We start from the raw sequence: 16,421 nt of genomic DNA on the forward strand, positions 1-16,421 counted from the left end.
GGATCCTCTGATCAGTAAAGAAAGAGTTCAGTGTTAACACAGGAACATTTTAAATGTATTACTTCCAGTGAGTGATAGAGTAATATAGAACACTATGAATAAATTTTAAGGCATCCATCAGGTAAAATTCTCGTAAGATTTTAAAACACAGATGGATGGGTGGGTTCATGTGATTGGTCCACGGAATGAAAAGTTGTAAAAAAAAAAAAGTAATCTGAGAAATTCCTGGTTTACATGGTAGAAGGCAAACGAAAAATTAGTAGGAAGTTAGGATAGGTAATCAGTTGACAGAAAATTTCGTACAATCAAAAATCACATAACAGTCTGATAGACTCCGTTGCAGACGTCCAGCGGGGTTCGGTTTGTGGAGGGATCCGAACCGAACCCCGCAGGACGTCTGCAACGGAGGCTAACAGCCTGGCAAGAGAGAAAACAATTTTTTTAATACTCGCTGAGTGATTACAAAATAAAACCATCCTTTCTAAAACTGATTTTCTTCCAATATTCATTATCAGGCAAATATATAGTTCCTTGTTTAAGATTTTATTTAAGATTTTATTCCACGAAGTTGGAACAATTAACCAATCATATTTACTGGAATATCAGACATTCAAAAACAGGTGTTTTAACCAGAAGTTTTCAACTTCACGCAACTCCACTAATGAAATGATTAACTCATACTACCGTGATAATGTATTTGTACAAAGTACATCAAGGAACAGTTTCAATAGTCTACTCATACATATACAGGGATATCAAGTTCGGTGAAGTATATTTAACTTATAGGGATAACAAAGCCATACTGATCATCGCTTGTGGAATTTCTTGCTTGGGTCTTTAGCGTAGTCTTGTAACAACTGACAAGGCTGGAATTGAACTTCACCAATGGTTTGCTGTAGTTCTTTCATTCTATTGACGAATCTCTCAGCTCCGTATGTATCTAGGAAACGGAATGGTCCTGTGTGGTAAAAGAAAAAAAGTTTTATAATGTAGTATTATATTGCAGAACACTGAAACTTTTAGTCCACTGAAAACGTTCTTCTGAAGCCTGAGGAACTGGGTCGTCTGGGGTTGCGCATTTGGAGTGTTTGTGGGATTTGTAGCTCAAATAATTAAGATTAACCAGGGTTTTACAGTCAGGCTGCACAAAGGCTAAGAATACAACATTCCATAGAAAGTATTAAGAGTTTTATAGGATATTTGTTAAGGAAAGAAAATATCACTAAAGGCAAAATGTAAGCCAACGTTTGGTCGTTGGACTCTGAAGATGACTTCCGCGCAGGTTGTTGAAACGTCAGTCACAAAGTACAACTTACCTCCATGGAATGGAGGGAATCCAAGACCAAATACTGCTCCAATATCTCCATCAACCTAACAATCAATGACGGGCGCAAGGTTATTTCTGATAAGTTGTTTGTAAAATGGTAAGCTCTTAAAGGATATAAGGTCATGTATTGGCAGAGAGTTCCGCTAACTAATGATGAATGGAGTAAATTTTGCGTAGATATTAGTAAAAACATGATCCATAACCATGGCAAGTGAAATAAGAATGATTGGGAATGGTATGAGTGGAAAATAGTATGAGTGAGAAATATAGTGACTTTGAGAACATGTATTATTCGTCCAGTCAGAAATGGTTACACATACAGTATGGCATTAATTTCAAACTCCTATGAAGACTGCTATCCTTAACCAAGCATTGACAAAGCTAGTTCTGTTGTTGGTCAATACATACAGGGTTACTGAGAATGCCTTCCTGTAGACACAGAGCAGCTTCGTTTATAAATCGTCCAGCCAGCCTGATCTGGATTTCTTCTGCCTCATGACTAAAACATACCAAATTAATTACAAAGTACGTATTAAATCTTGTTATAGGGTTATATGGTAATTATAAAACATAATGCATGCTGCTGACTTGTGGGAAGGGAGGGGTCCCAACCTTCAACCTCGTTAAAAATACCAAATTTGTTATCTGTCCTGAATCCATATCTTGTGTACATGTAGTCATCCCCCATTTCTAAGTATAATGCACGTCCATGATACTTACCTTCCCTTCTTGGGTACTTTAAATTGCTTCAGAATATCAAGAGCTTCGCTGTTCAACTAACAAGAGACAGGCATATATTAGTTTTGAATTTATTGGTAAACTAAACTACAAATTATTCCAAACAGAAGAGCCATTTAATTTTTCCTAAAATTTCCTTCAGGTAAGAGTTTTCTTGTTTCAAGTTTCTTTCCAACGTTTCTTTCTTTTCAACAAAATCAAAACAAAAGAAAGAGAGAAAAGAAAAAGAAAAAGAAAAAGAAGAAAAAGATACTAAAGAATGAATACGACTGAGACAATGCTAAAACATGTTGATGAAATTTGCACTTAACGTAAAGTAGGACGACTTTAATTTTGTTTTACGATGAATGGAAAATTCATTCTGTTTTTTAAAAATCAGAATGGCTGTTTTGTTTTTACTCACAGTTCGTTTGCCACCGTAGTTGTAGAATCCTTTTCCTGATTTCCTTCCTAATGCACAAAAGTGAACAAAAATTAGTGGGGCAGTTCTGAAGAGACAAAGGAGCAGGAAGGAGAGAAGAATAAAAAGGAGGGTGGGGGAGGAGAAATAAATGAAAAGAAAAGGGAAAAAAGGGTGGAGAGATGGGAGAAGAGGAAAAATGGGGGGGGGGGGGGGGGAGAGGAGGACAAAGTAACAGGGAAAGGAGGATGAGGCAAGAACAGAGGGATAGGAAGGAAAAAGAAGGATAAGGTTAAGGATAAATTGCATCATGCAATGGTCTTTTTGGCAAGCAAATGTGTGTGGTAAAGTTACCTAGAAATCCACGTTCTACTAAAGTTTTGAGTACTCCTATATCTGCACCACCCAACCTGGAGATTGAATAAGATTAATATTAACATCCAATGCAGCTGTAGGGATAATCATCATCCCAAATTTAAAGATGATATGGCTCATTTTAGGGTATGTTGAACTAACCTTGGTCCAAGGGCTTTTGCTAGATCTTCAGCTACATGACATGCCACATCAATGCCAACCTAAAAGAAACAATACAGTATGTTACCGATCCCTGAAGCACAACAAAGGCTGTAAAAAATTACATTGATAATGATTCTCTTTCAAAGGTGTCCATGAAAGAAGGAGTTTTCGAAATCAAAAAAGGTAAATCAGAACTGATCTCCTTTTCTAAAGAGCCTTGATGATGCTGACAATGATCTCCTAAGGAAAGTGACAATTCATCATTCAGTCTCTTACCTCATCAGCTAGTGTCACACTTCCAACTGGAAATCCAAACTTTTTGGTAAGTGAATCAAGATCCTTTGGATCCACACCCTCCTGCAAAACCAAAGGATTCAATTTATTTTACCTTGTTTAGAGGTTACCCATGACGCAGGTGAAAAGATATTTATTTATTTATTTACATTTATTTACATTCATATTTTAACAGGAAGCTTCTTCACTTATAAATGTGATTTTCAAGAAGGTCCTGATAAGTAAGATATTTTTACAATAATATGCAAAAAGAGAATTTGGAGGTTGAATATCGAAACCAGCTCGTTACTGAAAAGTCAACATCATTATAAGCCTTTTCATAGTTTAAGAATCGATTCCGCCATGCATGCGACCCCATCCGGAATTTATATAATAAAAAGTTTTGGACGACTAGATCTATCTTAGGACCATGCAAGTAACAATCAAAGCAGAAATTCAAGTAGTTTTCATAAAAACTAGAATCGTAAAATTCAAGAGTTTTTCAAGTGCACTACAATTACATTCAAGAAGTTTAAGGAGTAGCAAGATATCTAACACCCTGTGCCAGACCCAACCCAAAATTTTTATATCATGTTACAAAAGGTTGCTTGTTGCAAGAAGAGCTGTCATCAAACAGTACCAGTTACTTGTAGAATACAATTATTTTCTTGTTGCACAAGAGAACTGGGTCACTAGAGTTAGCCAAAACATAAAAAAGTGCTCTGAGTAAGAATATTGAAAATGACTTACCTGCAGTAAAGCAATTGCTTCAGCTAGAGCAGAGGCAAGAATTCTTGTTGTATAAAATCCTGGTCCATCCTGTTTGAACATATAAAAGCTACTGTGATCAAATTCCACCATATGGTAATACCTTGTCATATTTCTAAATTTGGACTGTCGCAAGCTCAATAATAAAAATGTTTATTGACTGCTAGAGATACCTTGACAACAATGACTGTTTTTCCTTGTTTAAGGCCAACACTGACTGCAGCAGCTGTGAAAAGGAAACCAAAACAAGTTAATCCTGTAATGTGGTGTGGACCTGCCTAGTGGGGACCTGCTTAGTGGGGACCTACCTAGTGGGGACCCGCCTAGTGGGGACCCGCCTAGTGGGGACCCGCCTTGTGGGGACTGCCTAGTGGGGACTGCCTAGTGAGGACCTGTCTAGTGGGCCCTGCCTTGTGGGGAGCTGCCTAGTGCGGACCTAAATAGTGGAGACATGAATAGTGGCGAAATGCCTATTGGGGACCTGCCTAGTGGGGACCTGAATAGTGGGGACATACATTGTGTGGATCTATGTAGTGGGAACATTCCTAGTAAGGTCTGGACAAGTGGTTACCCACCAAATGGGGACATGCTGAGTGAGGGCCTACCTGCAGTATCCTGAGATGTTTTGTCGGTAGTAATAATTTCTAGCAAAGGCATCTTGTCAACAGGAGAGAAATAATGCATACCAATAACCTAAGTATTGAACGGCGTTCTGTATTAGTAATCATGACTTACAAGATAGCTAGCAGTCTGTCAGCATTTTGTGCTAGAGGGTGCAAACTCTGTTATATTTTTTACAAAATAAAACATATCAATTAATGACAAAGGTACTATGATACAAGAAAGGTTTACCTTTTCAGGCCTCTTACTAGCTTTTGCGATCTGGTAATTCAAGAATTGCATTAAAAATATTTAGTGAAGTTTAAAAATTGAAAATGGTAAATATCATATTTAAGAAATTAAATTACTGAGATATCCATGCATGTGAACAGCAAATTTCTATTGTGCTATTGCTCTTACCTCATTAATTGGTAGAGCAGATGTGTTAGTTGCAAAGATACAGTGATCTGGAATAACCTGAAAACGAAATGATCAGACTAGTAAATAAGACTTAACTTTAACACTAGATCTGCCCAATAGATACAGGAAATGAATGTCTGGTATCTACTTACAGCTTCAACTTCTTTGATAACGTTATGTTTGATATTGATATCCTCAAATACTGCCTCAATAACCATGTCAGCTTTTTCAAAGCCCTACAAAAGGCAAAAATGAGTTGAGAAAAGTATATATGGAGTCCAGCAGTCAAATAAAATTGATTTAAATAGTTCAGCAGCCCATCTGTAGACAGTCTCTCAAGTTTTGTAACTATCTATGGCTGTGACTAGGGAAATAGAAGCACTTTTTACGATCTTTTAAGGTAGGAGCTTCAGACTTACCTTATAATCCAATTGCCCCTCTACTTGGGACATTATTTGATCTCTTTCGAAGCTGAATTACAAAAAGTACAGTATCAATAATTAGTGATGTTGTTTTATATAAAAGATCCAACAATAAGAGTACTAGCCATTAATTACCTTGTTAAGGCTTTTCTTTTCACCTTGTCATTTAACCTGAACAGAAATATTGAAAGAAAAAAAAAAGATTAATTTAAATATTAGTTTTTTTAAGAAGTCTGCAAAAAATGTTTTTAGGAGTGGTGCACTATTTACAGTAGAAAAAACGTACATACCTCCCTAGGCACCCTTTTAAATATGATCCTGAACTCACCCTTTGAAGATCTGCTGTTTGCCTCTAGCCAGACCAGCTATTTGGTTGTCTTTCATCATAACATGTTCACCTTTGTTGATACTGACCTATAGCATCCAAGAGAGAAGATACAAAAAACGTTGAACAAAATAATGATGTAATATTACATCATAATTATAATATCTTCTCAAGGATGTTTTGCTTTTATGATGTTTTTATTAAAGTTAAATTCCAAACTTTCTGTTCATTGTTCCATTGAGGACACTTAAAACTCTGGTGTATACAGGGTTAGCCTCAAATCCAGGAATTCTTTGTTTTGTTATTCTAATTTCTGCTTCTGTTTTCCCATCTCAATAACGAGACTAAGTCCACATGACTGGAGTTTTAAGATTCGTCAATTGTTAAGGGAGAGTGAAAAAAGTATCAAAATAACACCCTACCTGGACTATCCCAGCACCCATTAGACCAGCTCCAAGTACACCTATAGTTCTGTTGATGGGTCATTCAAAAAACGTATGTTAGAAGAGAAAAGGTGAACCAAACTCCTAGTACCATATATCCATGAAAAAGTTAACTAACAAATATATATACATTTAGTACAAAGTTTTGCAGGTCAAAGGTCTACTGAGATCTAATGAACTTACTAATTTGTGCAAATTTGTGTAATATCTTACAAGGTTTTTCATGGAGGGATAATATGGTATTCACTCTCAGCCAAGATACTGTGTGGGTGCATAATATAGAAACTAAAGGAAGATATTCTGATACATAATATACATAAAGTCACCCACTTCAAAAAATATTGAGTAGATAATATGGTTTACATTTATTTATTATATAAACTTACTTAACAGGTCTTGCAGGATTCCCAAATCTATTTTTCTTGCATTCTGTTTGTCCAAAGAAGAGTCCCATTAGTGCTCTTGACTCGCTCATTTGACTTAATCGTCCAAACTCCTAAGACGCAAAGAGAGAGAGCATTACTTTAGACAAGTATTCAACATGGCTCAGCTTAATGATAACATAAAATTATGAAGTCTTTATCACAAATGTTGAGCATTTTTGGTTTCTACACCTGATGAATCTTAATTGATATGAAAATAGTAGCATCCCATTATCTCAAGAATTTGGGAGACAAATTCAAACTTTGTAATAACTGGGATGCAAGATATCCATGGTATAATAATGCAGTCCACAGGCTATCATAGCCTCAAGTTTGAGATATTCAGGTTTTGAGATATCAGGACACCACTGTTAGTAATGGGTAGACAACAAAATTAAATTTACCTCTGCTTCCTTCAGATAACCTTTAGCTGGTCCATTTTCCAGTCCTTCTCTTACACACTGACAAAGAAAACCGTGGTTTAGGTTAATTATGGACAGTGGTAAAATGTTAATGTTTTGCTTTCCTATACCTTCAAATTTCATTGATACCCTGTAACAACCTCTGGGCTGATTTAAAGTCAGGGTTCAGCTAACTCACAGATCTAACCCTGGAACAAACTCTGGGCGAATCAAGGTTGGGCACAGCTAACTTGAATATTTAATTGGTCTTTAGCCACTGTGATTGAGGTTGGGTTCCTGCTACTGTATACTTAGATTGTAAATAGTACTCATATCACATGTTTCCAAAGCTGTGACTGTGGGTTGCACTTTTAACCACCTCCATTGCTGCAAGTCTTGCATATCAAAAAATTACACCACTTTTAACATTTAACTTTTTTCCTAAAAAGGATCATGAGATTGTATATTATGGTGAAATGATGCATTAACTGATGACATTTGTTGAAAAATCACAGCAGGGCACTTAACCATGGTCTCGGCATGTGACGTCAGTACCCAATAAGTTTTTAGGTGAAAATTGTGCTATGTACTTACATCAATGATCCTGAGTGGTGCAGGATAAAGGCCACCAGTCTTCTTCATCACCTGATGGAAAAAGTACAATTAATGAAGAGTACGATAAACTTTGTCATCACATTGTCAAAGTAGAATGCGGATTCAATCACCTGCTTCATGGATCCACACCACTTTGACAATGTGATGATGCAATTTATCGTCAAAAGAGAAAAGACATAAAAACTGATGTAAATTTGTTAATTTGCAAAAGATGTAAATAAAAACCGTGAAATTAACTTCATTACCTTCAAATAAAATTACATCTACTAAGGTAAAAGTTCTTTCCTATTTTTCTACTTACTGTTTCTTTTGCCTTTTTCAATACAAAGTTTCTTCCATAGGATGTTTCTGTTGTTAAATTGTACTGAATATCTAAAAAGAAATGAACATACGGTAATGGATATGACATAGAGATATGACATAAAAAATATTTTTTAAAAAGTTTACAAAAGAATAATAAATCAATGTGCATTTATATAGCGCCATTTCCGGAGGCTCAATGGTGCAAAAGTAAGTTCTAGTGCAAAAAAGTGCTTTTTACCTTTCATGTTGGTCCATGATTTAGCTCTTTTTGGTTTAATAACTTTGCTAGCAAGATCCCTTCAAACAAACATCAAATACAAATTATAATATTAATATTAATCACACAATGATATATTATAAGTAATGTTTAATACACGAGCAGGAGTGTTTTATTGGGTATAAAGCACGAGGCGTAACCGAGTGATTTTAGAACTGATAAAACACATCGATCTGCGAGTTCATTAAACGGCTTAGAAAACTCATGATGTATGTTCTCATATTGTACAGAATTCTTTACAAAATGAACCAAGTTTGATAGAGAAAATCCAAGTTAAAGTTTATGCAAATGAAGACAAATCTATATCAGATATGAAACCTCCTTCATGGTCATGATTTCTATTGTGTTTCCTTCATGAATTATTAATGAGTTTTCTAATTATTATATAATGTTTAATATAATAATATTAGAATGCAAACACTAAGAGTGTGCAACATAAATATCAAATATAGTGCTATTTTATGCTAATCCTATTGTTTTCTTTTGTTTAATTAGTGCTATTTACTACTAAATAGTGATAACTATTGCACACATTTAGTGTTTGTACTCTATATTATATATTTATATATTATGATAATATTAATAATTAATATTATTATATATTATATATTATAAATCATTAATCATAATCATAAACCATATATAACATCTGTCAGTTATGATTAGTGTACACATATATAGATCCATCTCTTCCAAGAAAGCATAGCTGACACATGAATATGATACAACTCCAAATTAAAATCTTACTTCACAGGTGGTCTGAAAATGGAAAAGCAATACTTCTTATCTTTCCCCAATTCTACTGCAGCATTATGTACCTAAATTTTATCGCTTTGCATTCACTTACACACGTGTGACGTCACCAAGTGTGTGACTTATTTTCAGCTTGTTTTCAGTCACGCCAGAAAATATTGCTCTTTCAATTAAAAATCGCTTAGAAAAAAAGCTTTTCAGTTAGTTTTTTCTGCTTCCAGATTGCTATTTTTGGCATAAAGTGTCGGTAATAATTGTCAAAAATGGGTAAAAAATTGCCGGGACAGGCCCTATTACTTACTTGGCGGCATGAACTGCATTTTCTTCAAGATAATGCAGAGTGTTTTCTGGAGGTGATAAAAGACCAGGACCTAATGAAATAAGCAGATTATCGGACAAAAGTCAATAATGAAATAATGACTTACATAGCACCCGTTTTATGTAATTTATATAATTGAAAATATTTACCCACAACATGTAGGGAATTTGTAAGAGGACCCCTCTTACCTCCTGGAACTTCCAATTTTCTTCCATACAAACTTTGTAATGTTTTGTACTTTCTCTGACCCCCCTCCCATCCAGAATTTTTAATTTCTTCCATGGGTGGGGTATGGATATTTTCTGGAACTAAACAATACATGTTTTTACCCAAGCTAGACCAAAATGCACCATGTTCACTAAATTCAGAAATGACCTACTTGCCAGGGGAGTAGCGAGGTCTCGATTTTAAGGGAAGGGGGTTTGTATCATTTTCCTGCCAAATCCACAGGAATCCTGCTAGAATTAATTTAATTTTGGTGCAGTAAGCAAATGTTTGGGGATGAATGTTTCCTCGGTGCCCCCCTCCCTATGCTAGTGTTACTTTCATCAGCTTTAAAACTAAAATAATATTCAAGTAAGGACACACCTAGAGGCTGCACAAGCATGTCTACTAATCCCATTCTCTTTGCTTTACCAGCACGGATATTTTTACCAGTTAACATCATATCCAAAGAGTCAGGAAGACCAATCTAAGATTTAAAAGTAAAAATATACATTTATACATTCAAATTCTGAATACTGCCTTTCATGAAGTTGAAAATAAAGCTGGAAATTCTGGGAAAAGCTGGGAAGATCAATGTTGTGTATATTACAGTACTCATAACTTACTAGTTTGGGTAACCTCTGTGTTCCGCCTGCTCCTGGCAATAACCCTAGCATTACTTCAGGTGCACTTAAAACTGTTTTGGTATCATTTACTGCAATTCTATAATGGCAGCTAAGGGCAAGCTAAAAAAGGATGAAAAATATTTTTTTTAAATAATATAAAAATAAACTGGTAAGTAAAGATAGTTTTTTACTCTTGGGAGTATGTCACATGCTTTCAGTTCAACCCCGTTGAGCTGCGCCACTGCTGTACTTGCGGTGGTGATAAGAGATGACAAGTTTTTTACTATTAGGAGTATGTCTATAAAGCTAAAACTGTACAAATGAGCCTGTAATCAAGTAACACAGCAGAACATGTACATAAAGTGTAAAGGGAAACATTGTGTCCCTCCCGACAACTATTCTGACTGCTAAAGCTAGTTAATGACCACTTAATTGTTGACTTACCTCTAAGCCTCCGCCCAGACAACTTCCCATAATAGCAGCAACTATAGGCTTTGGGCTATCCTAGAAAAAAAGAAAAAATGCTTAGTTTTTCTAGTTGAAAATGGAATTTGAGAAGAATTTCTCTTTTCAGGGAAAATTTCAAATTATCAAAGTATTAGCTGTATACTGTACAAGTATGATTGTTCTTGTGGTTGACACTTACAGCAACAGACTGCATAGCTTTCTGTCCATTACTTGAGATTTCTTGAACCTTTTTTGCTGATTCTCCAGCGAGTAACATGCTGTAGATGCATATGATATTAATACCTTAAATTCATCAGTGACTGTATCCATCATTTAGTCCTACTTAAAATTTTCTTTCTGTTGCTTCACAGTATATGGAGCTTACAGTGCACATACAGTTAACTAAGAGAATGGAGCACGGGAGGCATGCACTGCTAATGTGTTGCCTCTCACCAATGGGTTCGAGTCCTGCCAGTCTCGGTGTTGTATGTGAGTAGAGTTGTTTGATGGTTCTCTCCTGTGCTTCAAGGGTTTTTCTCTGAGTTCTCTGGTTTTCCTCCCTCCTCAAAAATCAACTTCTATATTCCAATTCGATCTTTGGGCTTTCACCTAGTTGGAGCCTAGCTCTACTGTGATTGTCCCACGCTGTGACAGCAAAAGCTAAATAGATACCTTAGTAGTTGGTTAAGAGTGAATTTACAGCCCTGTATGCCATTAGAGCTATAGACCACTTGCATGTGACGTCAAAGGAGCTCAATTTGGAAGACAAAAGCAAAATAATTTCAATGTCCTCGGAATCAGAAACCAATTGTTTTGCCCTCTAAATTGAGCTGCATTCAGAAGTGCTGCAAGGGGTCTATAGAGCAGTGACAATCAAACATTAATTATCACAGACACTGTCACACATGGTACCTATTCAATCTTGTGCCAATCTGACCTTTCTGATGACTGTCAATGTTTGGACCACTTTTGAGTACAATGTGTGTATGATTCATTCTATAAGGGTATGGCTTTAGCCCTTGACTTGGCACCACATGCGAGATCACTTTTGTTTGTAATGGTAATTAATGGCAATACGTGTACTTACTTGACATCAGCTCCTGCTATCCAGCAACCAGGCTTTGCGGATATCAACACTGCACTAGTAATATTAGGATCATGTAATACCTCTTGCATTACCTATTAAAAAAACACAGAAAAAATGAAAAAAAGAAAAATCTATTAATGGGCTTGGAAGACATTTTACAGGAGTGATAGAGATTTGAAAAATACAGAAAAACCAAGAAATTAATACTGCAAGCTTTTATTTACCTCCTCAAATTCTCTAGTCAGTTTCTCAGATAAAACATTGACCTACAACACAAAATAATAATGACGATTTAATACCAATAATAATAATCATTTTAGGATTTGTTGTGCCATTTCATAGCATATCAAATCCGCTCTAACTGGGGAGATGTAGTTAGTACACACAAAACTAGTATGTTATGCATTCTAACTACAATAACCTGTTACATCAGGAATTACTTCTCTACTCCTTTACAAACAGAATAATCTTTCCAACAAGAACAGTACCTTGGATCCTGGTGTATCAAATTTAACAACAGCAACTCCATCTTGAACTTTATAACTAACATATTTATCTGTATCCAAATACAAACATCAAAAGTAAATAGTTAAAGTGTGGTTAATTAACATATTACTAAATTAAATTAATCTAAAATGCCTTCAAAAATTAATTCAAAAGTGGTTGCTATGTACTTGAATTCTCTCAAATCCTGAAACAATCTCTGAGCTGATCTTGCCTTAAGTCAGAATACAGCTAACTTGGATTAAATTGGGATTTGGGTGTCAATTAGGTTTTTGGGAGGAAGGAAAACTGAAAAAACTAGAGGAAAACGTGAATCAGAGACCCAGTAAACAACGAAGACAAGGGTATCTAACAACCCAACAATATATGTCATTTTGAAGTCATTTGAATAAAAAGTAAAACAACTATGATGATTCAGCATGGATTGGGGAGTGAGGGAGAGAGGGGAGTGAGGGAGGGAGGGGAGTGAGGAAGGGAAGGGGGACATTGTGGACTAGCAAAAAAGATTATAGATTCACTCAGCTGATTGATATCAAGCTATCTGTTGTTTACAGAGCATAATAATAAATAATAATAATAATAATGGGTACTTATATAGCGCATTTCAAATATCTCAATGCACTTCACATTGTTCAACCACCTCTTGGTTGTCTATTGTGCAAAAGGTCATAGTTCAAGCCCTATTTATTATTTACCTGTTGAGGTAGCTGTGGCGGCAGCAGCATTGGATTGAAATCTTGAGAAGATAGCTAAGAAAAGGATTCAACCATTATTTAACAGACATTCAAGAAGTTAAACACAGTATAAGAAGGAAATGATTGACTTAACTGAATTTCATAATTTGAGTCTCTTTTCAGACTAAAAGAGGCATTCTCACTAAAAATCTAAAATATTAGTTAAATATCATTTTTATGAGTTCCATGTCAGCCTATTTTAAAGCAGAAACGAGGCAATTAAAAAAAAATTCAATTATCAAAGGAAAAAATCTTATTAAATTGCCCTCCATCATGTCTGTCATAAGATCATTTGAGTCATTTGGTTGCACACTTTTTGCATGTTATTTTGTTTTAATCTTTCTGTTTTTTGTTTGTTTATATTACCATATTTTATATTATACTTCATATTTATTGTACAACGTTCCCTTCCCCTCCCCTAGTACAAAGTACAATACTGCACTACAAACAGATAGAATGAACTTTGCTCTGTTGATCACCATATCAATCAGAACAAAATAAAATAAAAATTATATCCGTATGCTCATAGGAAACACATGAATTCAAAAGGACGAACCCTAAACAAGTCATAATCAAATTAAAGTTTTCGTTATGTTTTTCACTTTGCATGTTTTCAGTCACCGGCACAAAACATCACGTGTAGCTTCGTCTTTCATAAAGTCAACGAAAAGTTGAAATCCTCCAATATAATTACCTGAATTTGACGAAGGGAGTAAACGCCGTCCTCCCTGAGCTGAGAAGCGCCTTACAGCTCCTCTTACAGCTGAGGAAAGCATATTTTTTTCAAGGAAAAAAGTGACAAAACTGGATTAGAAAAAAATACTACAGGAAGGCAATGACTGTGCGCATGCGCTCTTGTCGACGTAAGCAGCATACCCATGATGCCTTGGGAGATAATGTACAAAGTCCAAGATAAACACAGGTAGCCCAATCCCAGTAAAATGGTAGAGACATATATATAGCGCTCTAAGTTTTTTCGTATGAAAATAAAGACATTTCCAGATATTCATTGTAAAAGGTTGCTACACTATCATGCATGCTATTTACAGCCATTATTTCCGTAGGTGGTGTCACTCAAACCTTTATCTTGTGTATTTCTATCAAGCAGTTATTTATTTCATTCGGTCTTTGATCAACCTTTTCATTTGAATTGAATCTGGTTATGTAGAATGGATAAAAGAAAGACCCTTTATTATAAAACTCGCTGAGCTACAACAATATGCGCAAGAATTTTTGTGGCACTCAGATTCTCAGTTTTGTGCGCAAAACTTATTCAGAACGAAGGACCGCTTCGCACTCGCCCAACAGCTGTGGTCTCGAGTTTAATTTACTTGGCTTGGACTAATAAATGTGAGCAGAGTTTAATTGTTACGTCTCTCTCTCTCTTGATTTGGAAGATTGTATCCGGGTTCTCCCTTTTTTCGCTCCGCAAAACCTAACAAAATCCAAATAGCTATACCCTCCACGTGGTTGTTTAAGTGTTTTTGTCTGACATGTTTTCAAGTGTCAAATTATTTTATATCGACAAAGAAATGTTCAAGAATTCTCCACCCTGCACTACTTTAGTGTTTTCCTGAAGATGGGGGCCGGAATAATAATCTAATAATAAAAAAATCCATAACACAGCTAGTTGCTATAGCAACAGTAGGTCTTCTCGGAAAGCCTTCCTATTGGCTTGTTGGAAATAAGTCTCATCTGATTCCCAAGGGTGTTTGTCATTTGGCCATGGTACTTGGCGCACGCATCGACAGTGTGCTGTTGCGTCTGAGTAGAACGAAAAACAGCAAGCTAGCCATAACGTTTGTGGTATCTGGTCACTCGTCATGGAAAGCCTGGATATAAAGATTTGGCGATTCTTACATGGTAAGTCACTGACAGTCTCTCCAGTGTACAAATCTACTAGACCTCGGACAATCTCAAAGCATTTCTAGTCCGGCCAATATCATACGCTGTGATTCTTGGCTGTTCAGGTTAGATTTTGTGATGCAATTTTCCGAATTTAATCGAATCTTTTGTTCGTTTTTTTGGTATTTTATGCCGTGGAAAAATCTTGCATTGATCAGGAGTGTTTAAACTTAGACATAACATGTTTACAACATATGCATAAATACAATTGGCAGCGATCCTGGACAATGGCGTGTCTAGACAATGTTTTGATAAAAGTCTCACTGCCTGCATGTTGGCTCCATGCCTGTTTAGCATCATGATGAATGATATAATCACTGAGTTTGCAAATTAATTTTGTTCGAGCCTATCATCTCCATTGTTTCTTATAGTAGAAGACGTACATCATTTATAATCTGCCTGCACAAATATAGTTTATTAAAATGGACGGATTCAGTACGATTCCATTTTTAGCTTGTTTCAAAGGTTGTTCAAGACTGGAAACACATAAAAAAATCGATCGCCCTGAAACTTCCTCTGGACTGATCAATGTCAGTTCACACAGCTAATTGACAGATCAAATTTGGGATTTAGAGCCGGTTAGGTTTTGCGGAGATTGGTACCCTGCGAGCAGAGAAAAGGCCTTGAATCAAGGGGATGAAGAGAGAGAGAGAGATCTAACAAACTCTAAACAAATGTGATAGTGTCGAGGTAGTTCAGGTATCCCGAGACCCCAGATCTAGGTGAGAGGACTATCTAAAACCCGGACGAGTGCCGACTACTGCTACGCAGCCCTCCGATGATAAGGAGATCTGTGCGACTATTTTTAGTCGCCCAGGGAGGCTCACCGGTAGAATAAAAGAAATTTTATTGAATTCCGAGATTCCGATGCGAGATCACCGCCGAGTCCTTTCTTTCAAAGGATGCAAAATCTAAGTGTACTCTAATCACAAAATAGTATCTTCAGAGATCCATGATGAATTTTATAGGTGGATATAACTTATAGTGTGAAACTGATTATCCATTTTGATTTCTCCTATCGTACCTCTCGTCATAGCATGGCCACCCCTGTTACTAGTACTGCTGTACGGTGGGAGTACCGGATTACGGGAAGTATATGTACCCCTCTCCCATAGGCTCCTTGAAGTGCGCGATTGCGTATCTGTACTGTACTGAATGTCACCGGCGACATTCCTATCGGGTATCGGATATCGTGTATCTCCACCCCTCCTGTCTAGATCAGCTGATCCCTTCAGATGACAATCGTTTTCACTCAGTTCATTTTTTTAGGATGCAAAGAGCTTGTTGGTTTTTTGAGTCTTGGACCTTCCATCATACGCGAGCAGACGGTACGCACTGGTCGTTTTTCGGTCATCTCTTCGATCGAAGGTGTTACTCTGGGTTATTCGGTTTTCCTTCAGCCAACCGCATGTGTGCCTGCGTTTTCGATCACTATTACTGATTTAAAAAATGAAAACCCTAGCTCTGATCTGCTCCTGGTTAACTACCATTGAAATACGCCCATTGTATAGTAGTACTAGGGACGGACCATTAGACTTTTGAGGGGCGGGGGGGTTGGGCAAAAAAACCCCAAAAAATTCGAGCACAGCTTT

At 36.4% G+C, this 16,421-nt stretch overlaps 1 protein-coding gene across 1 annotated transcript; it reads right to left on the bottom strand.

Annotated features, from left to right (window-relative positions):
* Positions 1 to 522: 522 nt before the first annotated feature.
* On the bottom strand, positions 523 to 13,772 carry LOC116304116 (trifunctional enzyme subunit alpha, mitochondrial). The gene is made up of 33 exons (XM_031713780.1): positions 13,619 to 13,772; positions 12,886 to 12,939; positions 12,175 to 12,242; positions 11,911 to 11,952; positions 11,687 to 11,778; positions 10,799 to 10,877; positions 10,597 to 10,656; positions 10,153 to 10,272; positions 9,911 to 10,013; positions 9,305 to 9,374; positions 8,212 to 8,270; positions 7,972 to 8,042; positions 7,650 to 7,700; positions 7,059 to 7,115; positions 6,619 to 6,728; positions 6,212 to 6,260; positions 5,793 to 5,878; positions 5,600 to 5,635; positions 5,462 to 5,513; positions 5,195 to 5,278; positions 5,043 to 5,099; positions 4,875 to 4,904; positions 4,628 to 4,715; positions 4,196 to 4,248; positions 4,005 to 4,073; positions 3,258 to 3,338; positions 2,982 to 3,040; positions 2,820 to 2,875; positions 2,469 to 2,515; positions 2,048 to 2,103; positions 1,736 to 1,826; positions 1,317 to 1,371; positions 523 to 958 (listed from the first exon to the last, which is right to left on the bottom strand). Exons 1-33 carry the CDS (start codon positions 13,698 to 13,700, stop codon positions 807 to 809), a joined length of 2,319 nt encoding a protein of 772 aa, XP_031569640.1. The 5' UTR covers positions 13,701 to 13,772; the 3' UTR covers positions 523 to 806.
* Positions 13,773 to 16,421: the final 2,649 nt, after the last annotated feature.

Source organism: Actinia tenebrosa, unplaced genomic scaffold, assembly GCF_029948245.1.
Source record: "Actinia tenebrosa isolate PJP-AT-01 unplaced genomic scaffold, QUT_ActTen_1.0 PGA_scaffold1__47_contigs__length_23844297, whole genome shotgun sequence".
Taxonomy (NCBI): domain Eukaryota; kingdom Metazoa; phylum Cnidaria; class Anthozoa; order Actiniaria; family Actiniidae; genus Actinia; species Actinia tenebrosa.